The sequence below is a fragment of the Watersipora subatra genome, chromosome 1 (genome assembly GCF_963576615.1).
Source record: "Watersipora subatra chromosome 1, tzWatSuba1.1, whole genome shotgun sequence".
NCBI classification, from domain to species: domain Eukaryota; kingdom Metazoa; phylum Bryozoa; class Gymnolaemata; order Cheilostomatida; family Watersiporidae; genus Watersipora; species Watersipora subatra.
Window position 1 is genome coordinate 28267303 of NC_088708.1, and position 26451 is coordinate 28293753.

At 35.4% G+C, this 26451-nt stretch overlaps 2 protein-coding genes across 2 annotated transcripts in view; both read left to right on the top strand.

Moving 5' to 3' along the window:
* The first annotated feature begins 1189 nt into the window (after positions 1 to 1189).
* Positions 1190 to 8989, top strand: LOC137385780 (uncharacterized). The gene is made up of 5 exons (XM_068072340.1): positions 1190 to 1213; positions 1653 to 1785; positions 3442 to 3588; positions 6301 to 6419; positions 8810 to 8989. The coding sequence occupies exons 1-5, from the start codon at positions 1193 to 1195 to the stop codon at positions 8987 to 8989; spliced, it is 600 nt and encodes a 199-aa protein (XP_067928441.1). The 5' UTR covers positions 1190 to 1192.
* A 604-nt stretch (positions 8990 to 9593) lies between these two features.
* The window catches only part of LOC137385788 (golgin subfamily A member 4-like), a 40365-nt gene continuing 23507 nt past the window's right edge, over positions 9594 to 26451 (top strand). The window contains exons 1-11 of the mRNA XM_068072353.1: positions 9594 to 9727; positions 11557 to 11743; positions 11980 to 12099; positions 13313 to 13442; positions 13616 to 13728; positions 14069 to 18133; positions 18588 to 18754; positions 19915 to 20124; positions 22374 to 22614; positions 23593 to 23679; positions 23882 to 24015. Coding sequence (XP_067928454.1) covers positions 9594 to 9727; positions 11557 to 11743; positions 11980 to 12099; positions 13313 to 13442; positions 13616 to 13728; positions 14069 to 18133; positions 18588 to 18754; positions 19915 to 20124; positions 22374 to 22614; positions 23593 to 23679; positions 23882 to 24015 — 5588 coding nt within the window. The remainder of the gene's footprint in view (positions 9728 to 11556; positions 11744 to 11979; positions 12100 to 13312; positions 13443 to 13615; positions 13729 to 14068; positions 18134 to 18587; positions 18755 to 19914; positions 20125 to 22373; positions 22615 to 23592; positions 23680 to 23881; positions 24016 to 26451) is intronic.

Here is a 26451-nt window from a genome sequence, read left to right on the forward strand (position 1 = left end):
TACTTTGCAAGCTGTTTAGTGAAAGCAGCAAACCTTATAATATGTTATACAAGTTTAATATAAGTCTCATGAACAAATCAAACACACTTGTCTGACAATTCAAAAAGATTGTGCTATCATTGCGGACTTCTAAGCCTAATAAAAGAGAATACGTATGAAAAGGTCAAAGTCATATTGTTTATTTGTGTTTCAAAGTATATTAACTAAAAAAATTTATATCGCTCTCGAAAGGAATCACATATTGACTGTGAGTCTTTTGTTTCCTTAAGTGAATAATTGTATACAGTGCTGTCGCTAGAAGCTACATTCATGTTGCAGCCCATCAGCTTACTTGCTAATGATAAATTAACCTATTTATTTTGCATAAAAAATAACTAATATGATGCTCTCTTAATAAACCTAATATTGTATTCACTAAATGACTTATAGATCAGATACTAATCAGAACCATAATGTTCCAGAAAGTTCTAAAAAGCACTGTTTACTTGGGACAACTACAACAAAACATTTTTAAAGTATTCTAACTTTTTCAGAGACAGTTCAGGCCCTCCTAAATAATCTTCATAGATTTAATCACTCAAAATTAGGTCTAAAAATCTGTCTAAAGTTTTTGGAAAAACATTCTAGTTCTGATAATTAAAATTAACAATTGACTCATTCATTCTCACTTATTTTAACCTTTTTACTTTAACTCTTAATTTTAACTTTGGAAATAGCTGAAAAATTAGCAATAATTGCAGACTTGCTTTGTTTAACAGTTTAGAAAAGAAAACAGAATCTGTAAGACTAATTGTGATACCAGATAACGGTTTTTTGTACAAAACGCTGTTAATGTCCAAATCTAAAATTTTCAGAAATGCATACAGATGCACTTGCAGTATTTCAGTACCTTCTTAGTAAAATCAAATGTATTCTTAAGTATAAAGCCAACGGAGTTATTGTCGACTCTTGCACTTACTGACTATTATTTACCAGAAGTATTGTCATTAGCATATGAATTGCGCTACCAGAAATTCGTGCTGTTTTTTTTAATTGCACAACAGTTGAAACAATTTTAACCGCCATACAAAAAGCTATACAAGAAATATGTCTGTGAACTATACTACATTTTATTGTGATGTTCACTTATTAGAAAACTGTTTGTAGGAGAGAATGCTTTAACGACTAATATCTTCCTCTGCTCGTGGCCGGAATGTCTGGAGAAAGTGCACAGGTATTCATGACAACAGAAGGCAGTTGTTATTACAAATATCTGTTAGCTATATACATTGGCGAATGCATTCAACAGTTTCTCATTAACACCACATTTTTTTTAGTTTAGGCCGGGAAATGTAATGGTTTTGTCATACACATCTAACTAGGTGAGGTACTCTGGTGATTTCTGAGCAAACGTGCGAAAGCATTGTTCACTTATGTATATGCTAGTCACCCACTGCTCATTCATGACGTTGTGTAAATACTACTCTGAATGGTGTTATGTTCTTGTAAAGCCAATTCTCTAGAGTGCCTTTACTGACTTGTAAAGAATCTGTTGTTTACCATGCGAATACGCTACTTTTTAATATGCTTGTTTGATATATGATCGGGTGCAGCCTGTGCCTGCCGTTGGTCTGACCATAACTATGCCACTGGTAAAGGGCTGCTCGTTGTAGATCGAGATAGATGAATTGGATCGGCTAAAGACCGAGTTGTCAGACAACGCTGCCAAATTGCTTTCCTCAGAAAAGGAAATTCTAAAACTCACAAAGCTTTGCGCAGATCTTATGAACAAAGACCTTCAAGCGGGTGTGCTACCTTTATTATATTGCGTGTTGTTATCTGTGCAACCGTTGACTTCTCTAAATTTGCAGACCACATTTTTGGTCCTAGTCGAGGTTGACTTTCATTCTTGATTTTGTTGGACTCAAAAAGGTTGATAAATCACAGTCACTTTTGTAACCTAAGCAAAAAATGTCTCTATCATTGTTGCTAGATTGATGTCTGATCATAATGCTTCAGTTTTCAAATTTTGTTTCTTAAATTTCATCTGCCCGTCAATTTGGCATGGCATCTGTCTCTGCTGTAGACCGAGCACTCTTTTTATCTGTTATCTTTACCAGCTAGCACTTAGTCCAATTGCAATAAGCCCTCCCATGAGTTGCCATGTATCTGAGCTGTCGTATGTCAACTGACACTTGCCAACAGTTACTGTTTCCTTGATTGACACTTCATCCTTGATTGACACTTCATAGAGTTGGCTGTGTTTCAACAATTATACAACATTGTGTGTTGAAATATTTACATAATGTAGGTTCTACTTTTTCGTACAACTAAGATATAGGTGAAGATCGAGGATTGGCATGCACTTGCCATATTTGTTGTTTTCCAAGCTACTAGCTAACATTGAAAAGATTTTGTCTTGGCTAAACCTTTGTTTCAATGTAACGGAACCCAGAGATATACACATAACTTATGATTTCAATGAATGAGCTCATATTTGTTTATTTGGTGTAACAGATTTACTCATTTGCCTTGAGTGCAGTCAGCGCATAGGTCAAATAGTGCATAACGTTACTTATCCTTCCTTGGTGCTATACAGTTCACAATAAGTTCTCCTTTTGCTTTTTATGCTATAGTAGAGGTGAGTACAGAAGGTAGGTCTTCTGTACTTAGTCTTAGTGTGTTAACAAGTAGTGAATCAAATAAACTTATTTTTAAAATAGCATATAGTGCGCTCCTAATAGCTGCAGTGAGAGCAAAAACTACCACTTTATGGCGGAAAGTGTTAAATGTTAACAATACAAATGGAGATAAGCACTGAGATAACAAATTCTAACAGTTTTATTGGCAAAGTTTGTCAGGCCAACTTCTTAGGCTAACACAGAGTTCAACTTCCGCCTCTCATTGTTTTAATGCCCTTATTTTATATCCTCTCATTTATATTTCATATTTTAATAAATTAATATCTTAATATATCTTTTATATGCAGTATATTAATATACTGTATAAGCTGAGTATAAGCTCTCAGCAAGCTGTCAACCCTAAATTGCTGGATCTTTCCGATCTAGACCATAACTTGGAGGCCCCGTGTACCACACTGATTACGTGGGCAGGTTAAAGATCCTCATTTGGCCTTTACACATTGGGCAGGTGAAATGGCTACCTGGCTCTGTCAGACTGGACGTGTTGCACTGGCATCCCTTCATGTTAATCTGACAGTTCCAGAAGTGGTAGATACTGAGAACTGGGTAACCTCTTCTCTACCATACTGCTCGACCCAAGCATGCATCGCTAAGATGCAAGTCATTGTCGAAAGCGACAGGACAGCAAGCCATATTAATATGTCTTAATTCACATTTCATATTTTAATAAATTTGGTAAAACATCGATGTCATTTGCACCCAATTAAAATACACAATGTAGAAAGAGTTTAAATGGAGTTGTTTAATAAATACATTTCAGTGGAAGAAGCCGACTCATGGTCGCTAGGCAGTGGTGGTGCAGAGGCTGATGCCGAACTGCTGAAGGAAAAGTTGAAGAAATGCAAACAGAATGAAGAGCTGCTTAAGATGCAGTTAGAGGCGATGCAGTCGACAGTTAAGATTATGAGTAAGCTTGTTATCTTTAAGATTGGCAGCTTGCATCTATCAGCCAGCAGGGTTACGAGAAATAACTGTGATTGTTATACAGACACCTGCTTCCTTGTGTCAATATAAACAGCAAACATTGGTGAAAGATAGTTTGAATAGATTGTATATTATAATACTAGTTAGCTGATATAGCTTTGCTAAAGTTGACTTAATACTAATGATGATGTGACTTGTGATGGCCTATGAACAACTAGTACGCTTGGCAGTCCCAGGCACCGTGAGAAATCATCATGAGCAATCAGTATGGGCATAATTGATTGGTGAACAGTAATGCGGCCGAGTAGTGTAATGGTTAGTGCACCGGATGTACAATTAAGGGTCTGAGTTCAATGCTCACGCGAAGCAACTTTTTTCCTAGCGCTCTTTGTGTGGTTTCAGACGAACGGACACTGCTCCTTAGCAAAGGTTCAAATGGACTGTGGTACTAACTATGTCATTTTAGTTTGAGGTTATCTTAGCAAGTTAGCTTATGCGTTAGTATTTTTTATCAATTTAAAACAAAAATGCAAAACATCTAGTACATTTTGATCATATAGCACGTTAGAGCACTTGCTGTTGCGGCTTGTATTGAACCACAAGGAACAACAAAGTCATGTCTTATCAAAAATGTAATTTTTATGCTGTTCAGCTGAAAAAAATAGAGCTATCCAGGTGTCAGAGTTGAGCCAGCTTGTCAACTATCCGTACTGCTGTCATGTAAAATGCTTAATATTGGTACACATTAGCTGTGCTGAAAAAGTAATGGGATTCGATTAATTAAAATCCAAAGTCATATCCAAGGATGATTTTGTTGGTCAAATATACTTCAGATTTTCCCATGACCAAACACGAGCGAAGCAATTGTTTGGGAGCTTTATGATAAATGCATATGCGCACACAACTCCCGAAAAATTATCCGTCAACGGCCGTTACCAAACCCTTGTACCGAAATCCCATCAAATAATTTAACCATTTTTGTGTAGAGTCGTTTAAGTATAATAATGATACAAAACACATATAAACATATTTAAATATGTTACCAAGTCTTTGAAAAGTTGACGCAATATCCTAAAACTAACCCATCTGATCGGATTATACATAAATAGACAGATTAATTTGGCCTAAAATCGCCATTAAAACTTGACAAACCTTTTTTAATCAAAATTAAGACCGGCCAACGAAACACCGATAAGGTCGTGCGACAGAGAGTAGAACCATTAAGTTGTGCACATTTCACGGAAAAAACGTGCACATTTCACCAGTCTATGGCATTGTCCAATTGCCGAAGGTTTCTGTAATTAACGTAGAAGTACTGAAAAGTAATCGTTTCTTTTTTGTTGATTCTACCGGACTCTGACATTTTGGACACTTATAACAAGTACATGTACTTTGGTATTCCAACTGATGTCCAAAGCGGTGAAAGTAAAGGAAATGATGATGATATTTTTCTAACAATTCTTATAAGGTTATCACAATATTTAATTGTAAGAATTATTATTCGATTTTATAAGATTATTATAAGATTTAGTTATAAGAATAATCATTCGAATTTACAAGATCGAAATATATATAGTGACCGATGGTGTGCAATATGTTACTGTTATTATTTTTCTAAAGATTTTGTTGATGATACTGCGGCTGTACCCAATATCGAGGTACTGCCAAGCCATTTTTAATATCTGCAAAATTAAGTAATAGGCCTTCATTTTCTTATAGATATACATCTATTTCTATGACAACCAGCTAAAATCTGTTTAGATTTTTAAATTCAGCATAATTTTTTAGATATAAATACAGAAATCTAGATAAATATCACAACTTCTTGATATTGGTTGCTATGACCAATGATATACAGCCCCCCAGCCTGTGTATATTACACAGCAGCTTGCCATTTTACTTCTAATATTGCATTTCTCCTATTACAGGGGAGAGATATAAACATATAATCTTTTCCTTTCATTATTGCTGTTTGTTGTACATAATAACACCCAGTACATTACAGCTACCATTGCAGCTACCATTGCAGTTCTCCTATTGCACTGTAGTGCCATTTGACTGCTAATATTGCATTTCTCAACCGGCAGTACTCTTTCTTTTTCCATTATCACTTTGGTCGGGGGCTGTATGACGGGAATTTCTAGTATATGTTAGAATTGGTTTTTGGTGTGGAATCAAAAATTTTCCAAAATTTACGTCATATTTTGAAATAATTCTTGTGTTAAAATTACTGTAAACTGAACTTTGACTGTATTTGATTTTGATTGAATAGCAAGTAGATAAAATGTGAAAGCATGACACACCTAGCGGGTAAAGTGCTAAAAGCATGACACACCTAGCAGGTAAAGTGCTAAAAGGCATGACACTTCCAATATGTGAAATTACCCAAAGGTATGCCGGCACTTGTAGCAGGTTAAGTGCTAAAGGACATGACATTTGTAGCAGGTGGAGGGCTAAAAGGCATGACACTCTCAGGACACAAAATGAATAACACCTGACATCTCTATTAGGTTTAATCAATATGACATCAAACCAATCCTTAGTTTAACCTCCAACCATGTTTAGAACAAATTTTTTACATTTTTCTAGGTTTAACCAGTTTTGGGTATTTACTCTTTTATTGCACTATATATTTGTTATGGGAACATAATATTTCTATGCCATTCACTTTTTTGATCGTACTTGTACATTACAGTCCACCCTGATGACATCGAGTCGAGAGAGAAAAAGCTCAAGGCAGAAATATCGGAGTTGTCTATTCAAGTTGAGCAACTATTAGCAGCTAACATGAGCATGAAGCTGGACATTTGTCAGGTAAGTCCACCTTACGGTGGCCTATGCATCATACTTCCATGATAAAACTGAATGTATTTTACTAGTACATGTGAACTACTGTGCTGTGTCAGTAACCTACATTATGAAGACGGCCTTGATTCTTTGAGCTATTAAGGTTTCAAAGCTACTAGAAAGATAGAATTAAGGTTATAGTTTTTAGATATCCTGTATAGATCATTCGTACAGCCTAAATGCTTTGTTAGCAAAAACTTAATGTATGCAAAGCTATTCTTGAATGCTCCTTTAAGCCTAATATTTCTTACAACAAACTAGTACTCTGGCAGTTCAGTGCGCCGTGAGAGGTCGTTATGGGTAATAAATATCTGCACAGTTGTTTGAAAACCTGAGAAGATCGGTGATTGATGCAGGTTGTAGAATGTTATTCTTCCAAGGTGAAGGTTGTGAGTTCAAATCCTACATGATGCAATCTTTTCTCACAACATACAACTGTTGTTTCAAACAGATGAATGGATAGATGGACATGGTTTTTATTATAGTAAATATTAATCTTTGTGAATTGCTAAACCGTTGACGGAGAGGATCATTTATTAGGATTTTATTCCTTCATGTTTTATGTATTGCATCTATCACGGCTGCTCGGTGGCTAACTACAGTTGTTTCGTGAGTAGCCATGGAAAAACCGTGGTTCAGTGGTATATAATCATAAGGTCAGTGGTTCAAATCACAGGACCATTGGTGGTGTTAGGAAGGCATCCAGCCACAATTGTTCCTGTGCCAAATCTCATGGGCAGATGGTCACAGTATATTTAGTTACAGGATAAATCTGATTCAGAACGAAATGCCATACATGCAGCAAAGAAGAAATAAATCTTGAAGTTAAATTATTTATTATTTATTGTATTACACTTTTTTAACTCTGATTTGTTGGTATGCTTCACTAGTTGATTTATATCATTGGTTACCGACACAAAGTATATTTTCATCTTTTCTGACTTGTGGGAGCAACTTCACTTTTTTAAAGCTAGATTAGGTATTCATAGCAACTTTCTATACTGTACATGTACTCTAGCAACTTGCTATACATGTACTCTACCAACTTGCTATAGATGTTCTCTGCTAATGATTCTCTCAGGTGAAAGTTGACTGATAATTTCTAATGTGTTTTGGTTGAAGGTTGAACTAGGGACTTCTTGCAACAGTTTGAATAAACCTGTGAATTAAACTTGTGAAAATGGCATTGTTTGCCATTAATAGTAATATTGTACTCAAAACTATTATTGGGCAGTAAACGCTGGAGTAATCCTCTCTTCTGTATAATTGAAGTTTTCTTTTATATAAGCTTTTATTTACTTCTTGCGACTTGAGCATTATTTATTGTATATTACATGCTGTAGATTGACTAATCAGAAATTTCATCTAATTTAATATTTTTAACTGATCTTTTACACTTTCTCTCAGTTTCTATACCTCATCTTATTCGTATTGTTCGTTAGCTGTCTTATTGTTTTAATTTGAAAAAATTGATCGACATTGTAACAAGTAATAAACTCAAATCAGCTATTTCTCTTTTTGAACCAACAAAACACAGTACACGCACGGCGTATAACTGATACTGCATTTGGATTAGCTAGGAGCAAGATAAAATTTTTGTTGGCATTAGAACCACTAGTTTTTGTACCAATTTGACCAAATTGTTTTACAGATATGAAAACCAAATTTTTGATTAAAACTTGTTAGAAATGAATCAATTATATAGTGAAAAATGTTAATTTATTTTCAAAAATGCTAATTCAAATTATTTTGAATAAATAGCCAAAGAAGATTTTCCAAACAATAGTTTTGTTGATCAAATTTTGTCATTTATACCCCTAAACAAAACATGTCATTTTTACTGACTCATTAGTTCCTATTATATATTTATGAGCACCTGTAACAAGAGATCCTTTAAATACAATTTCATTACCTCAACGAACTATCATATCTGTGTTTATAAAAAACCTATTATATGGTTTAATTTTGCACTGCTTGCTACTTACATGTAACAGTGTGCAAGGTATGCATGCATCCTCCTTCCAGTTGAGTAAAAGTTTTCCCAAAGTTGTCAATGTTATCCTCCTCCACTAATAATGCAAATTATAAGCACATTGCCTTGCTCGTTTGATCCTATACAGTTAGCTGTATAGTAATAAAATGTTGCCCTACCTTTTTCATATAATTGTGGTTCTAGTTCACATTTTCTAGTGGTTGTTTTCACATTTTTGTTTAGGGGTTGTTTTCACATTTTTGTTTAGTTTTTTGTAGATTTATATAAATTGTTTATTTTGAATATTATTAACCATTAATAAGCTGCCGATTAAATATTTGAGCCTTAGTAATGACTTTGTAGTTTGCTGGTGACTTACATGTAGGTAGAAGAATCTAGGGCTGAGGCTAAGCAGTTACAAGAAACGGGGGAGACAAAAACGAGACTGATTGAAGAGCTTCATGAGAAACTGGCCAAGTATGAGGAGCAGAATACAGCGCTCTTTGAGTCTCTCAGTGAGGCAGAAAAATCTGAACAGGCACTCAGAGAGTCTCTCACCAGGTAGTTTTATTTTACGATTTTTTGAGTGGTTCTCAGTCTGACATGTAACTAAGAGAGCTCTTCAGGTGATAACACTTACATGCAGTTTTAAGACAGTATTTTGAAAAAAATAAGTTTTTAATGTTTAGTTTCTCTGTTCTAAAGTGGTCTGGGAACTGGTTTACATATGAGGTATGTAGTTTGCTGTCATTGTATTTATTAATATTGGAAGTAGGATAATGTGAAAGCAGTGACATCCTTTGGTATTTGTAAAAAAGAAACTAATCCATAACAAAAATACATTTTTAATTGAGTTCATCTGAATATTTATTATATTCTTTAATGGTTGCCGAGTCATGAAAAGGTTTTTACATTTAATTTATTTAGTGATTGAAATCTTACGTAAATATTTAATGAAATGCACATTATAACAAAGAGTGCATGTTTGAGAGATGAAAACTCAAAAAAATGCTTACCAGTCATCTGACAAGACGACATAAAACTTTTTAAGTAGTACACATTCTTGTTTTTCTCTGCTGTATTAATTACAGAAAATCATATATTATTTGTATATATATTCAGTATATAGATAGAGCCAGAATGTTCGAAACCTTAAAGTAGCTTGATTTATGGTGGAACTTTCTAGAATACGTCACAGTGACAAGGTTGAAGATACTAAAACTGATACAGAGTTGCAACAAGTTGAATCTGACAGAATGCACCTGTTACAACGTGTCAACAGCTTGGAGGACAAAGATGCGAGGTGAGTTACGATGACGGCACATTTAATAAAAGCAGCAGTTTATCTTATTAACAGTCACTTGATAAGTGGAGCCATCAGTAGGGCTAACATACATATTTTAACAATAAAATGCTCGTTATAGATCTATACATTCATGTATGTATGAAAGCTTACCCAGTACATGAGTAACTATATGTTTCTATTTTTATCAAATGAAACATAACTATTTACTAGAATTTCCCCTGTCATACAGCCCATGACCAAAGAGATATTGGAAAAAAGAAAGGGTACTGATGGTTGAGAAATGCAATATTAGCAGTCAAATGGCACTGCAGTGCAATAGGATAATTGCAATGGTAGCTGTAATGTACTGGGTGTTATTATATACAACAAATAGCAATAATGAAAGGAAAAGATTACACGTTTATATCTCTCCCCTGCAATAGGAGAAATGCAGTATTGGCCAATATTAGAAGTAAAATCCACTGATATTATTAGAATAACCAATATTATTAATATAGTAATAATATAAAACCAATGCACAATTTTGTTCACATTTAAAAACGTCATAGCTAGCAATATCAAGTTGTGATATTTATATAGATTTTTAGAAAATCTGTACTACGTAGTCATTGTTCTGTAGTCATCCAAACGTATAATTAAATATTGTAATAACCTCATGAGGATTGCTAGAAAAAAAATCATCGTCATTTCCTTTACTTACACTGCGTTGGACATCATTTAGAATACCAAAGTACTCAGAAGTGTCTAAAATGTCAGTTACTTTGAAATCGGCAAAAATGAAAAGATTTCAGTACTCCTATGTTAATTACAGAAACCTTCGGCAATTCGACAATGTTATAGACTGGTAAAATATGCACGTTATTTTTCCGTGAAATGCGCACGACTTAATCGTTCTATTCTCTGTCGCTCGGCGTTTCAATTTCCGGTCTTAACTTTTATTAAACCAAGCTTGTCTAGCATTTTGTGAAGAACTTCAGCCAAATTAATTTGTCTATTTGTGTATAATCCATTCAGATGGGTAAGTTTGAAGAGAATATCAACAATTTACAAAGACTTGGTAACATATTTAAATAGGCTTATATGTGTTTTGTATTGTTATTATATTTTAACGACTCTACAAAATGATGGTTAAATTTGTTGATGAGATTTCGAGACAAGGGTTCGTCTCATTGTTGAAGAATAATTTTCGTAAGTTGTGTGCACATGCATTTATCATAAAAACTCTCAAACTTCGCTCCCGCTCGTTTGGTCGTGGGATAAGAGGTTTGCCATGAGTCATGGTTGCGTTTAACAAATCAGGGTTTGGATTTAGTTTGGACTCAGTGCTGTTATTTTGTGTGCAGATGTGATGCTCTGAATGATACAGTTAGTCACCCATAAGGCTCTGCTCTCTAGCTCTCGTCAGCACTGCTTTTAAGGGTTGATGTTGCTTATATACACATAGACAAAGCTAACATATTTTTTGGTACTTCATCATTCCAAGTTTTAATAATTAACACTTAATCAGCCATCGATAAAGAAGCTTCAAAAGACGCTGTCTCTATGCGGCACATCAGTGTTTATAACAAGCATAAACAGTCTACTATATTTTTACTTCCATTTTCATCGGTTTTCCATTCACATCGATTATTTGTCTATTTTAATCGCTAAACAACTAGTTGACATTGCGACTAAACAAATGTGCTGAGCATTTTAATAGGCAATGAAAAATATTTACATCAAAAGTTCAAAACTTTATAGAAAACATCTTTTTAAAGCATCGTCTTTAAAATCTATTAGGATCAACACTTGTACCTTTCAACACATTCATCAGTCTTATTGGACAGGTTGAGAGATCGTCTGCAACAAGTGGAGGAACATGAGCAGACACAAGAAGCTCAGCTTGAAAACCTAAAAGAAAAACTCCGGCTAACAGAAGACAAAAATTCTTGTCAAGAGCAGACGATTCTAGACCTTCAGCAGCAAATCAGTGAACAAGGTTCTTCAGATGAAAGAAAACAACAAGATTCCAAGGTATGTTTACATCTAGTTTATCATTGAACAAATCTCTCGCTGTACAAACTTAAATTTAATTTTTGTGATGGTTGTTAAAGACAGTATTAGACAAAAGCTCCAAACATTTAGGGAATGATTTACCCACATTGCGATTTATACTAAATATATATTTAAATGTTCCTTTTCTGTCTTGACTCTTACATATTTTTATTACTGAATGTGATTGATTGAGTTATGTTAATCTAACCCTCTAGGTTGCCGAACTGGAAAAAAAGTACAGCAATATAAAACTGCTTCTGTCGCATAAGATGGACGAGCTGGATTTCTCTCGGAAATCCGTATCCTCTCTAGAGAAATCTCTCTCCGAACTACAGGTTAGATAAAAATTTGTGCGAGATCATTTTTAACAAGTTTTCTTCTAGAGCATAGTTTACCGTACTTTATAATTTTATTGCTAACAACAATACATTATGAAAATCTTTTAGTTGGAGTTACTTATATCCGCTATAATTAAGTAATGTACTGTTGTTTTTTGTAGTTGAAAGAGTTGTCATCTCTTTGTTTAGTTGTACTTTGAAAGCTTTCATTGATACTGTCAGGTCCATATTAGTATAGCTGTACTGATACAACAGGATGGAAACTGGGCCTAAATGGCATTAAAGAGGAGCCTCTCTCAAACTTAGACGTCCTCTGATTTGAATAGAGACTTTTGTCATGCGGTTTTCTACTGGTATAGTGCAAATTAAAAACATGCATTTGAACAAGCGCAGCAATTTATTACTAGAGATAGGATAGGTCTCACTAAAACTAAAGATCAGTATAGCTATAGCATGAACTAATAATCAGCAAAATCTAATATGGGCAATAATAGTGATCGTAACAAAGAAAGGTGATGAAAGACCAGCAGTTGTTGCATCAACAAATTTCATTGCATCGTTCTATTTTGCGGGATGAGAATAATTATGGCAGCTTTTGCTCTACATTATATAATATTTGGAAATATTTGCTGCTACTCAAACACTTTTTACCTGGTATTAGAACATTATTTCACCAAATTTAAAGACATTAACACATATTATATACACATAGTTATCATGTGATATATACTCATAGTTATCATGTGATATAGACTCATAGTTATCATGTAATATATACACATAGTTATCATGTGATATATACACATAGTTATCATGTGATATATACACATAGTTATCATGTAATATATACACATAGTTATCATGTAATATATACACATAGTTATCATGTAATATATACTCATAGTTATTATGTGATATATACTCATAGTTACCATGTGATATATACTCATAGTTATCATGTGATATATACTCATAGTTACCATGTAATATATACACATAGTTATCATGTAATATATACACATAGTTATCATGTGATATATACTTATAGTTATCATGTGATATATACTCATAATTATCATGTGGTATATACAACAGACAAAATGAAAGTAGTTCTCTGGTAAAGACTTTTTTGCTATTCATGAAAGGGTAAACAAGTCATACTTTTTAAAGTATCTACATGTAACACATGTTTACTGCTGATGATGCATAGGAGAAGTCTGCAGAGATGGAGGAGCTACAATGCGTGTTACAATCAGTCAGAGAAGAGCTAGCTCTCACCAAAGATATCAACACTTCACAAGAAGACACTATAAAACAGCTTCAGAGTTCGGCTGACACAGGTGGTTAGTTGTCACATATTAGTTCTAGCATTCTGTTTTTTCATTGTAGTCTAAGCAAATTTGGTACTAACAAATGCTATGCATTCATATCATGTTAATATAGCAGTATGTAACCATAACACATCAGCAACTTACATAATTCACTGTGTTTAATTAAGTGCTTCTATTTCCAGATACTGACCTCACTCAGTCATACCATGAGCAGTTGACTCATCAGTTAAGCTCAGAAGATGTTGAGGAGATGCAGCTTGAATATCAAAAGGAAACAAGTCAGCTACGACAAGAGGTAGATGAAATATGTTTTACTAAAATAGTACAGTTTAGCCTATTTAGGTCTGCATGTTGTCTGTTAGGTTATTAGAGTTGTTTCTATACATTTTAGTCATCATTATATTAAATATATATTATATATATTATATAATAGATATAATATATATAAATATATATTTATCTATAAATCACATGTTAACATGAGTATGTGACACAACTTGCTTAATGTAAAGAGTATGTTGACATCTGGATCTGCATTGTATATGGCTTAAGTCTTCTTTTCTCATTCAGATCGCTGTTTGTAATATGTTTTTTTACATTTATTAAATTATTTTACTGTTTGCTTTTTTTCTTAGATTGATCAACTGAACCAGCAGCTTGAAAAACTGTCAGAGCAACATCAGCAACAGCTCAGGTCCGATGCAGCCAAGATATCAAACCTTGAGAAAGACGTAGCCAAGGCTACATCTAAACTGCAAATTGCTCAGAACCTTATCGAAGAATTGAAAAGTCAGAACAGGAAACTTGCTCATGAAGGGAAGACAGATTATGAGGACAAAATAAAAGATCTTAACATGAAGCTGCAAGGGGAAAAAGTTCAGAATTCTGTACACCGTGATGTGATTGCATCGATGTCTCCACAGATCGAAAAACTGAAATGTGAGAATGAGTCTCTTGAAGGGACTATAAACAGCTTGAAAGAAAGATTTTTGCATTCCGAGGCGGAAGTAGCAAAAAGAAAAGCAGAGGTAGAGTCATTGAAAGCTCGCTCGAATTCCTTAGAGAAAAAACTCGAAGAAAGTAGAGAAGTTATAGAAAACTTTCAGTCTTCTGAACCTGTTTATTCCGAGTTGACTGAATTGAGACAGAAGCTGGATTCAAAATCATCGGAAAGCGATAATCTCGCAGTTGATTTAATAGAACTGACAGGCAAATGCGAAGAGCTCAAAAAACATGTAGAACTAGTTACTGAAAAATTGGAAGCTTCTCGAGCCGAAAAAAATCAGTTGCAAAATCTTTGTGAGACAATGGAAAAGGATATGAAATGTGCGCAGGAAGCCAAAGCAAATCTTCAAACACAGCTCGCTTCTTCCAAAGTGGAAATGCTACAGGTGCAGCAAAATTCTGATGACTTGAACAAGAAATATTGCAAGGAGATGAAAAATGCTGAAAGCCTTCAAGCTCTGTTAAAGAAAAGAGATAAAGATTTTGAACAAAAGGAATTGTGTGAACGGAAAAACATAGCAGAACTACAGGCTTTGGTAGTTATGGCAGCCAAAGATTTGCAACAAGTGGAAGGAGAGAAAGAGGTAGTTATCCAATCTCTTGATGCCGCTCACTCAGAGGTTGCTAGCTTGCAAAATGTAAAGAAACTTTTGGAACAGGAGCTAGACCAGTCAAATGAAACCGTATCTAAACAACATGTTCGCATAGCCTCGTTAAAAGATCAGGTGGCTAACTTGGATTCTGAGCTGAATAGAACAAGCGGTCTCAATGAAACCATGCTTGTTTCCTTGAAGAATCAAATATATGGTCTCACTCAGGAAAAGTCAGCCCTACAGTCCCGAAATGACAAACTTGTTGCTGAAGTAGATACCGTGTTGTCTGAAAAACAGGTATACATTGATGAAATTGAAAAACTAACTCTGGAATTGAAGCGGTGTAAGAGTAGCTACGACGAAGAACTTACAAATCAGAGAAAGGTGACAGATGAGCTCAAAAAACGCCTGGATGAAGCTTACAAAAACTTGCAGACCAAGCACGTGGTTGATGAACAAAGTCATTCATCAGCTGAGCCAGAGATGAGTCAGAAAATTGATTTACTTTCCAAGATTAACAGCGAGCTTCAGGATGAGCTGAGTTCTGTTAGAATGAAGTTGGCTGATGCGTCGGATGATCGCGATTTGATGCAAAAGCGACTAAATGACGAAATATCTTCGGACCTCAGAACAAAGTTTGCAGAACTCTCAGAAGAGCGCAATAGACAAGCAGAGTCAATTACAGAACTCACCAAGGTTGCTGAGCAAACTCAATTGGCAAATCAAGAGCTCGAGTTACAGATCTCAGATGAGCAAGCCAGAAACCATGTTCTTCTTCAGCAGTCAAAAACGTTTGCTGCAGAACTCGCCGAACTAAAACAGAGTGCGGAAGAAGAACGAAATAAAAGCATATTTTTGGGGAATAAACAAGCTGACAAGCACAAGTCTGAGATTGCGGCTTTGCAAGAAATGCTGTCAGATATTTGCTCTGAAAGGGATGAGCTAAAAAAGCAAGCCGCTTTATCAAAAGCATCTTCTGAAAGAACTTTGGAGGTTTCAAATTTGAGAGCTCAGCTTGAAGCTGTTCAAAAGGACAATGAACAGTTGAAATTAAATGTTTTTGCATTAGAAAATGAACAGTTAGACCAGTTGAGCTCTTCAAGTGCAGAAACTTGCATTTTGCAAGCGCAAGTTGACAATATGCGTGAGGTGGTTGAGAAGGCTAAAAAAGAGGTAAAACTAAAGGAGCAATTAAAGTCACTGTCTACAGAATTGCAAACACAACTCCGTGATGAGAGAGCAGCCCATTCAGTGACGGCAAATGAACTGAAAGTTATCAAAACTGAGCAGATGACTTTTAAGGAGCAGGTTGAGGATTTAAAGGAGAAGCATGAGCATTGCCAACAAAGGTGTGAAGAACTGCAGGCAAGTGTGCAGCTACTAGAACAACAGCTCAACAGCAAATGTTCTGAGAATGACCTCATTTCTAGTCAGTTAGAAAAAGCCAGCACTGAACATCAAAATGCGGTGAATGCGAGTGCTGATATGGCGACAGAATTGGAGAAACTAAACATTTTGCTATCGGAAAAGGCAACTGATTGTAGGAATGCTCAGATAAGATTTGAGATGCTTCAAGGTCAATTAAAGACGGAAGAAGCAAAGGTAAAGGAACTTTCTGACTTGCTGTCATCTGCTCACTCAGAGGCAGAAATTGCAACGCATGACTCGCTGACAGCGGATGATGTAGGAGTACTTAAGTCACAGCTTCATAATCAGAAAGCTGTTTGCGATTTAGCAAAGCGAGCAGTTTCTTTGCAGTCTCGACCTGACTCTAATAGTTCTTCAGAAGAACAGCCGGATAATGAAGATAATTATGTGAACGCATTACAGGATGAGATTAGGATGCTCTCTAATCAACTCGATTCTACCAAAAGAGAAAATGATGACTTGTCAGCAAATTTGTCAGACTTGGATGCACAGCTTTCTTTTGCTTCCTCCTATAAGAATGAAGCTGAGCGGTTACATAAGCAGAAGTCTGATATCGAAGTCTCCTTTGAAGATCTAAAGCAAACGCTAACTGGAGCTGTTGATAGGTGCAATCAGCTTTCACTAGATCTTGAGGTTGCTCATTCTAGCAAAGCTTTGTTAGAAGCAAAACTTGACTCCGCTGATTTGGACATTTCTAAACTCAAAGAACATCTAGAATCTTCTAAAGAAGAGCTAAAGCAAGCCCTTGGCTCTAAAGAAGACATGAAGGTCAAAATTTCTGTACTACATGCTGAGAAGGATGCTTTAGCTACTGAGCTTAAGGCGACAAAAGACACAGGCGTTGACAAAAGTGAAGAACTTACAAGCCTGCAGGATAAAGTTTTTGAACTCCAGCAGAAACTTAAGGCTGAAACAAAACTGAAACAAAATCTTGAAAAAGCTAAAGGAAAGTTAGACGAATCTCTATTAGCAGAAAAACAAGAGCTGGAAAAGTCGGAGATGGAGGTTGAGAAACTCCAAACATCCATCTCGTTATTAATGGATAGCCACGAAACAGAAATGTCTTCCTTGCAAACGGTTTTGCATGATACAGATTCTAAAATGAAAGAATTGGAGATGAAGGTTGTGGAACACTCGTCTTGGAGCAATAAGCTAAACTCTATTGTTGTGCAACTAAACCGTGAACTTCATAGCTTAAAGATGAGCAAGGAAGCTGTGTGCCATTTAGTGACTGACTTGGTAAACCAAAACACAGCAGACTCTGCTTCTTTTCAGCAGCAATTGTTGGGTATGCTTCAGAGTCACAAACTGACAAATGGATTGGATTCTTCTCACAATTCACCATTACCCGTTGACTCACCAGTTGAGAATACCTCTGCTGATATCGATACATTGCCGATATCTTCATCTCCTGTGCCTAACCCGGTGTCTTCCACTGAATTGTCTTCTCTTAAAAATGAACCCTTGCTTCTTGTTAGTCATTACAGTGACCTTTCAAAATCTGATCTGGTTGCTAAACTGTCAGATCAGACAAAGCATGAACTTGTACTAAGGAAGCACTTAGAGGAAGCGAGGCAGAGTCTTTCATTTTATCGCTCAGCGATAGACAACATCATCGATTGTTTAGGAACTGCGATGCCAAGTGTGAAGAAATGGGCTAATGATGTTCTGAATGTAAGCTTATTTAACCCAACAGTACATAGACTGTTAAAATGAAGTAAGATATTCAATGTTTCACGTCAATTCACATCAATTTATAGTTTTTTACATATATTTTATAATATAAAATAATATATATTTATTTATATTATTATTTATATTATTTCACTATTTTACATTATTAGATTATTACACTACCTTTTAAGATGTTTACGGCTTGATAGTTCTTGTGTTTAACAAGTTACTCTTACTGGCCTAAGTAGAAGTTATCCCCTTTATGCATATTTATGGTAGGACAACTCCACAAAACTTGTTATGTATACGTCATATGTCTTACTAGCGGGTTAGTTAGCTTTGCATGGCATTACACTTTGTATTCTTATCAATCTTCACAATAATCGTATCTTATCCTTTGATTATACTTAGTGATTTCATACCACAGCATGAAGACCAGGCATTTAATCAACAGCTTGATGCCTTGATCAGCAATGAGTCAGCATTGGAACGGCGCTGTAATGCCTTGGAGATATCAGAAAAAGCCCTCGCAGAAAATTTCAAAACGAAAGAGCAAGAATACCAGTTGGCTATACACACGCTCGAAGATAGGGTTTCTATTCTCAACACATCTAACGCAAAGTAAGTAGCATGCTGACAAGGAGGCTCTCTTAACTTTATGGAAAAATTGGTGACTGCTACTTGGGGTTATGCGTTCAAGTATGCAGCCCTTAATTTTGACTCTGTTTTATCTAGACAATTCAGCTGTTCCCCTCTATGATTTGCCACAAGTGCATCTTACATCCTTGTTTCAGCATTAGTTGACAAAGTTTTATCTCTTTCCATGTTTGATAAAAAAAATCTTGTTTTTACTTTGAGCTAGAAGTGGCATTGCTTCTAATAGCAATTCTTCTCCGGAGTGGATGTTGGAAATTTTAACATTAAAAAAACTGTGATACTATATAATATATGTGTTTTATGGACATATTGTATAAACATCTCATAAAACTTGCTACCCATATTTCTATGCATTATTCTATGGAATGCTAGCTAGTAAGTGGTGGTAATAGTGTTGTCTGTTTGTATATGGTTAGGTTATGGTTAGGTTCAGAGACTTATCTATTAAACAAAACTCTTCTTTACATTGAAAACCGGTATTTATTCTAAGAGCAGTCACACTCATTTATGGAGTTATAGCGGCTTACTGTACAGATTGCTGTGAAAGGCTGTTTTTACAAGTGATACATTGTTAGAGTCTCTTATTAAACATAAGATATCTACAGTTTTCAAAATTTGCTGCATTTTGTTCATTGAAAGGATTATGTAAGTCTCTCTGTTATATTTTTCTACTTTTCCCTTTAAGCTTCACTAGTAAACTGGCGGTGCCGTGTGCCGAGAGATCATCATGTGTAATAAGTACGTGCACAATTATTCAATGTTGCTACAAGGTTATCCATTGGTGCAGTTGGTAATGCACCTGGCTAATGCACCAATGGATAACCTTGTAGAAACATCGAACAATTGTGCACGTACTTATTATACCTGGCTACTAAGCTGAATATTTTCCATTCGATTCTCATGCGATGCATTATTTTTTCCCAACCTCCAAAACTTGGCTTTGAACGAACACGGTTCTTATTATAGTAAATAATTCTCTCTACATTATCCCTCTATCTCTTCTTCCTTCTATTCTCTTTCTTCGTTTCTCTGTTCACTTTATGCAAAACTCATACTCCAACGTATAACCTATTGTCCGAGATTGCGCTGGTAAGACATATGAATGTTATGGTTGTTGCGGACAGGTTGACAGAGGAGCTGAAACAGAGGACTACAGACATTAGCAGCACCGCAGAGCAGCAGATAGCTAACCTCAAACAGGAAGTCAGCGAGCTGGAGGCCAACATACGCAAGCTCAACATACAAAATGAGGAGATACAATTTGCTTATGAACAAGAATGTGAGAGAAGACAGGTGGAGGAAGAGGAGAGGTGCCGAGCTGATCAGAGATCTAGGTATGTCATAGAAAGATATCATAGATGTATACCCAGTGTTCGAAATGGAGGGTACGCAGGGGTACGGCGTACCCCTAAGAAGAATTGGTGGGGGTACTCCTAGGACGCGTACCCCCTCATATAAGGTTGCTCATATCTTATTAAATGTGGTAAAACCGGAATGAAGTGAAATATTCACACAATGGTTTTTTCCTTTTCTTCCCGAACTTATATTAGCTTGAGTTCATTACACTGAAAACAGTGCGCATTTTTGGGACGAGAGAATCACGCTACTGATCTTTAATTTTTTCAGTCAGTTTTTTGCTATTATAGCGGATCAACTAGATTGTTTTGTTAAACACCTGAGAACCGATCAGTTTTTTATCAACCGACACAATCGACGGGACCCTGTGTCGGCCGCCCTGTGGAATCCTCGAATAGCTTAAGATTAATCATTGCTTAGATTCTTCTCTCGTGTTTTGGATGGTAGTTTTGAATAAGTTCTTGCTTATTATACTAGTTTCTTTGTTTTTTTCAATTCACAATGAAACAACATGGGCCAATAGATAACTTCTTTAAAGGTGAGTAAAAATTAGTGACTGTCATGAATTTAGAGTTTGTATTTAAAAAAATAGTGAGTGACTGAGCTTATCCTATAATAATATTCATGGTGGCTTGGAGATGGGACTGTCTTGTGTCTGGGGTCTGTGTGGACTGTCCATAGGGTTTTTGACTCACTCACATCACAACCTGGAGTCTCCATAGTCATAGAGCACACAGGTTGTGCAGCTAAGCCCATTTTTAATTTCTTACTGGACACAACACAGGATTTTAAGTTATGGAAAACAGCATAAGTTAGGGGCATTCATGCTAAAAAAATTTTCGGGGGAGTATCCCCGGACTCTCCTCTACTGAGAGGGCGCAGCGACCCTTTCAGACTCACCCTGTGAGCGGCAAGCAGGGCCGTTGGCCCTGGACACTAGTCTCCTGGCATGACAGAGAGTACCCCCAAGAATCTCTCTCCACTTCAGACACTGTATACCATAGATGTTTAGTTTGCTAGGCTGCTATTAAGTGCAATAGTCTCGATAAGCAGGCATAAAAAAGGTGTGACAAGCATCAGTCTACCCATTATACAAAAATGATAACAGGGGGGACAACTTTACTTTAATCAAGAATATTTTCCTTGTGGAACAGTTTATAGTCATTTAGCAAAAGTGCGCATGCAGCAGGTTAAAGACAAATACTGAGTGCTGTCACTGCATTTATTTAGCCGACTATCTTGTCGTCTAGCTAACAATTTTAACGCTCTTGACGATGTATTATTGTTGCATTGTCTTTTGTTCACTGAGTCTTTTGAAGAACTGTTGTTTGGTCAACCTAATATTTGCTAATATTAGGTTAATATTTAGCCTAATAATGTCTAGTATTTGGCAGGAAAACTAATCATATTGCTAACATAATTATGGCAGCGCTGTCATTCCCCCTAATTCTAAGACTACTAGGAAATTTAAGTATATCACTTGCTGCTATCTAACAATACAGGTATATCACTATTAAAATATCTCAACCAATGTGGTTTCATATTGATTGAGTTTTTAATGTTTTTTATAAAACTTATTTAAATATTACAAAAACTGCACCTGCCAAATCTAAAATATCTTGTTTTCAAGGGTATCAACTTTAAAAGCAACCTAATTTTTCACTATATACACGTATATGGAGTACATTGTTTGCTCAGCAGTTAAAGTGCTTAGTTATTAGTGCTTCAACAAACCGAAAGAAGCAAATCTATAGTTGATTTTGGCATAAATCCAAACGTGGAGAAGTTATAGAATATAAAACTGTTAAAACTCTTGTGTCACACTTCCTTCTAACATGGATTGTCAATGAAGGGTCAAGAAGATAAATAAAATTGAATGCCTTTTTAGAACTAAGACAATATGTAGACTCATGCATATCACCACAATTTGGCTGTCTGCAGTTTTTAAAGCAATTGCAATCCACAATGCTATATATTTGGATTGTGATAACATAGAAATTATAAAGATTTTGAAACGTTGGTTTTCAAGATTTTATCAAATTTTTGCCTTCCACATGTATTGTTAGTTTGTATTATTTGCTTGTTGTTGATACTTACTTGCTATTTATAGTTGCTTGTTGTTGATACTTACTTGCTATTTATAGTTGCTTGTTGTTTATATTTACTTGCTATTTATATTTGCTTGTTGTTTATATTTGCTTGTTGTATATACTTGCTTGTTGTTTAGACTTGGTGCAATCGAAACTGTTCGAGAGAGTGAGTATCTTGCCAAGATTGCATCTCTAGAAACGAAAATCTCAGGCTTGCTGAACATACAGAATGAACTCGAAGGTAAACTAGAGAACATGAAACACAAGAGCGAAGAAGAGGAACTTAGGCAGAGAATTGCTACTGTAGAGAGGTCAGAGCGGGCTTTACTTCGCAAAATTGAGATTCTCCAGCAATCAGACAACAAGGGAAGTGCTCAGGTCAGTTCCACCTATATTGAACATATACCAGAGCCAGATTACTACTTGTGCTGGCTGCTTGTTAGAAGCCATACTTTCACTGAGTATGTTTTAGCTTTGGTTCCACGATACTTACATCTATTGACTGTCAATGGTCATCTAAGGTGTTAGACTTTTACTTCATTTGTTGTTGATATTTGTGCTTTAGCTATAGAGATTAACTTTTTACCAGCCGGTAGCTACTATTATCTGTGTTTTATACAACTATATCTACTCTCTTCCTATAATCTTCCCTCTTCTTACTTTTCGCTCACTCTCTCTTTTCTCATTCTCTTCTCTTGCTGTTGCTCTTTTCTCCCTTTTTCATTTTTCCACATTTCCCTTTAGGCTCTTGACTTCCCTTTTCTATTCTATTTCTGTCCTCTCTTTTTTCTTCTTTTTTCCTCTTTTTCTTTCTGCTTCTCCTTCCTCATCTTTATTTCTCTTCTTTTACTCCTTACATCTTCTATTCCTATTTTCATATCTCTATTTTTTCTTTTCTTCTACCACCTTTTCTTTTTTTTAAACCTCTAATATAACGTGTTTGGGTTTATGGTTGCTTACTAGCTAAAGGCTGATCAACAGGATTTTGAACATTACCCTTCGGACAGTATTTTGGGGGCCATGTTTTGTCACCAAGCAGGAAACCAAAAGCCGCGCCTGTGTGACTCTTATATTTGCATTGAGTGTGGCCAAAAAGCAAAACAATAGCACGTGCGTAGCACCGGTAAAAGCAATACCATAATGTCTGTGACTACGCACGTGAACATACAGCTACAACATATAACACCTAATTTACTTATCTCCCTCTTTTTCCTTGACCTCTCCCTCATTTGTTCTCCTTTTTTCCCCTCTTCCTTTCTTTTCATTATTGCGCTCTCTTCCTTCTATTAGTGTATATTCTTACCCATCATAACACCGTTAGTTGGCTTTATGTTGAAATAGCTAGGATTATTTTAGTATGACAATAGCCTTGACCAGCCTGAGGATCTGCTGCGGCAAAAAATCTGGGAGATGGAAAAAATGGAGGTTCACTTCAAACAACAGGTACTTTTTTCTTAACTTTTATGTAGTATCCAATCTTTGCACTTAAGTTTTCCAATCGACTATTGACTATTGACTTCAATTATGTAAGTCAATATTACACAGTTAACTGTCTGGGATATTTCTAGCTTGTTAGAAATTTTTTCACTCAAAAGTCAAGCAGAAAAATGCCACTACTACCTTTATCACTTGTTTTACACTATAGGTCTCAGATTTAGAGCATGACAGAGAAGAGCTGCATGAGATTGCAAGATCTGACAAGAACACAATTCATGAACTTAATATTCAGCTAGCAGAGTTGACTCTGAGTAATAAGAACCTTAAAGCCCAGCTTGCCAGGTATATTTTTTGATCCTCTTGGTACTTCTGTTGATTCTTAGGGCCATATCTTAATACTAAGGTATGTTCTTTATCATCCTAGGTAAAATCTTATAATTCTCCAGGTATACCCATTGCCTACGTAGGTGCTTCTATTATTATTACAGGGTACACCTCGTTTACTCTTTAGGTAATCTGTTGATTACTTGGGTACATATTTGCAACACCATAAGTACATTTGTCAACATACAGGTAAAATTCCTGATACCTTAGGCACACCCCTTAGTACCACAGATACATCTTCTCACAGTTGTTGATCGATTAACCATCAGGGATTTTCTTTGACTGATCAGCCAATAAAGTTAGTAGTCAAATCACTCTTATTATTCACTAGTATTCACACAGCTTGACTGCACCTCTGACACCAATATTCAATATTACTTTGCATAAACATTGAGATTTTTTCAAATCAAAGAGTCAATATTGATGTTCATGCGGGATGATGTCATCATGGGGTAAATTGGATACTGTGCACACATCTTGATGATAAGATTATCTCTAGTACAATTCAAATCACTTTTCTTATCTGTTATTCAAGTGGGTTGAATAGCAACTTGTAGAGAGTAATATGTCTGTAAATGGAAGATTATAGGGAATGAAAGTTCATGGGTGACTTTCATCAAACTATACAATGATTTTTTAGCATTTCATTGAATTTTAACTTTCGCATTACAATTTTATCTTAAGACTAGCTTGGCAATAGAGATCATTTATTGTCCACATAATCTCACTTCATTTTATCGGTAGCTTGTAGTAATTGACATCAGTTCACTATCAACAAACTTTAGAATACTTGATCTTTGCCTTACAAGTTAAAGTTTTGTGCTGACTTTAATTAAGACGCTAATTAGAAATAAAGATGAAAGTCAAGTATGAAGTTCGTGTTATGACTAAGTGCATCCGTAATGTCAATGCTATGCTGCTTTTTATGACCCGCTATAAAGCCTATCCAAGTGCAAGTGCTACATCAACTTCCTCATAAAAGACTTCAAAAATTAAGTTATGCTGTATCATTTTATGTAATGGTAAAAATATGGAAAGAGAAGTCAGTTTTTGTCTACTTATAATCTCACTGAATTTTATCGATGGTTTCTATTCACTTGCATGTCTCATGAAAGTCTGACAGTTTTTTAATACGCATTCATAATTTCTGCAGTGCCACTTTTTGCACACTAGTATAAGAATTGTAGCAATCATTGTTTGCTGAAAGCATATCAAGTAGATTAAATTTCTTTGACATTTTCGTATCCAAAATTTTGTGCCTAGAGTTTTTGTTATAAGAACTGTAGACATACAAAGGCTATTGTTTTAAATGAATCTTTAGGTTGGGATGCAATTAGTTCTTAATACTGAATAAATTTATAAAAATATTACATTATTTTGTAATGAACTTTTATAGTGCCATGTTTAGCCTTTACCTAAAATCTGTGAAGATTGTGCATTTTTTCGTGTGATACATTTAGTACTATAATACCTGAATGTCTAGCAGCATTGCACGGGTAATAAAAGAACAGCTTACAAACATTGGCAAATAGTGTAGTTGCTATTGGCTAAGTTGACAATTTTACGGAAGCAAGCTCAAGTTGCTAGCTTAAGTAACTCAAATTAGCCAATTGACTAATTTGAGTTACTTAAGCCAGCAACTTAAGCTGGCTTATATTGCTAAACTTACTATAATAAGAGCCGTGAGTTAGTTCACAGCCTCATGACCTTGAACTAACTCACGTGACCTTATGCGTCCACAATGTCATTATGCGTATTTTAACTGGTGTAATGAATATGAACACAATTATTCTATTGTATAGCAATGTAGCCACTTGGCCTAGTGATTTAGCATGCCTGTGTGCATACCTGGAGGATCTGAGTTGAAATCCAGTGTGAAGTGGATTTTTCGTTCCTAAAACTTTCTCACTTTTAAAACTGGACACACGAACGACAGACCAACAAACAGACAAACACTGAGATGTATATATATAGATTATTATGTGTGGTCATTTCTATCAACAGCACAAAAACTACCTTTACCTACCAGGTTCAAGCATATTTTAAAAGTAAAAGCAAAGTATTTACTATCTATAGCATTCACTCAAGATGTTTACCGGAAATTAAATAACTCAAGATGTCTACCGTATAACTAATTAACTCAAGATGTCTACCGTATATTTAATTAACTCAAGATGTCTACCGTATAACTAAGTAACTCAAGATGTCAACCGTATAACCAAATAACTCAAGATGTCTACCCTTTAACTAATTAACTCAAGATGTCTACCGTATAACTAAGTAACTCAAGATGTCAACCGTATAACTAAATAACTCTAGCAATTAAGCAGCATACATTTTGACTCTATTTTCTAACCTGAGAGTGTTTAGTAATGAGAGTATTTGTTTAACTAG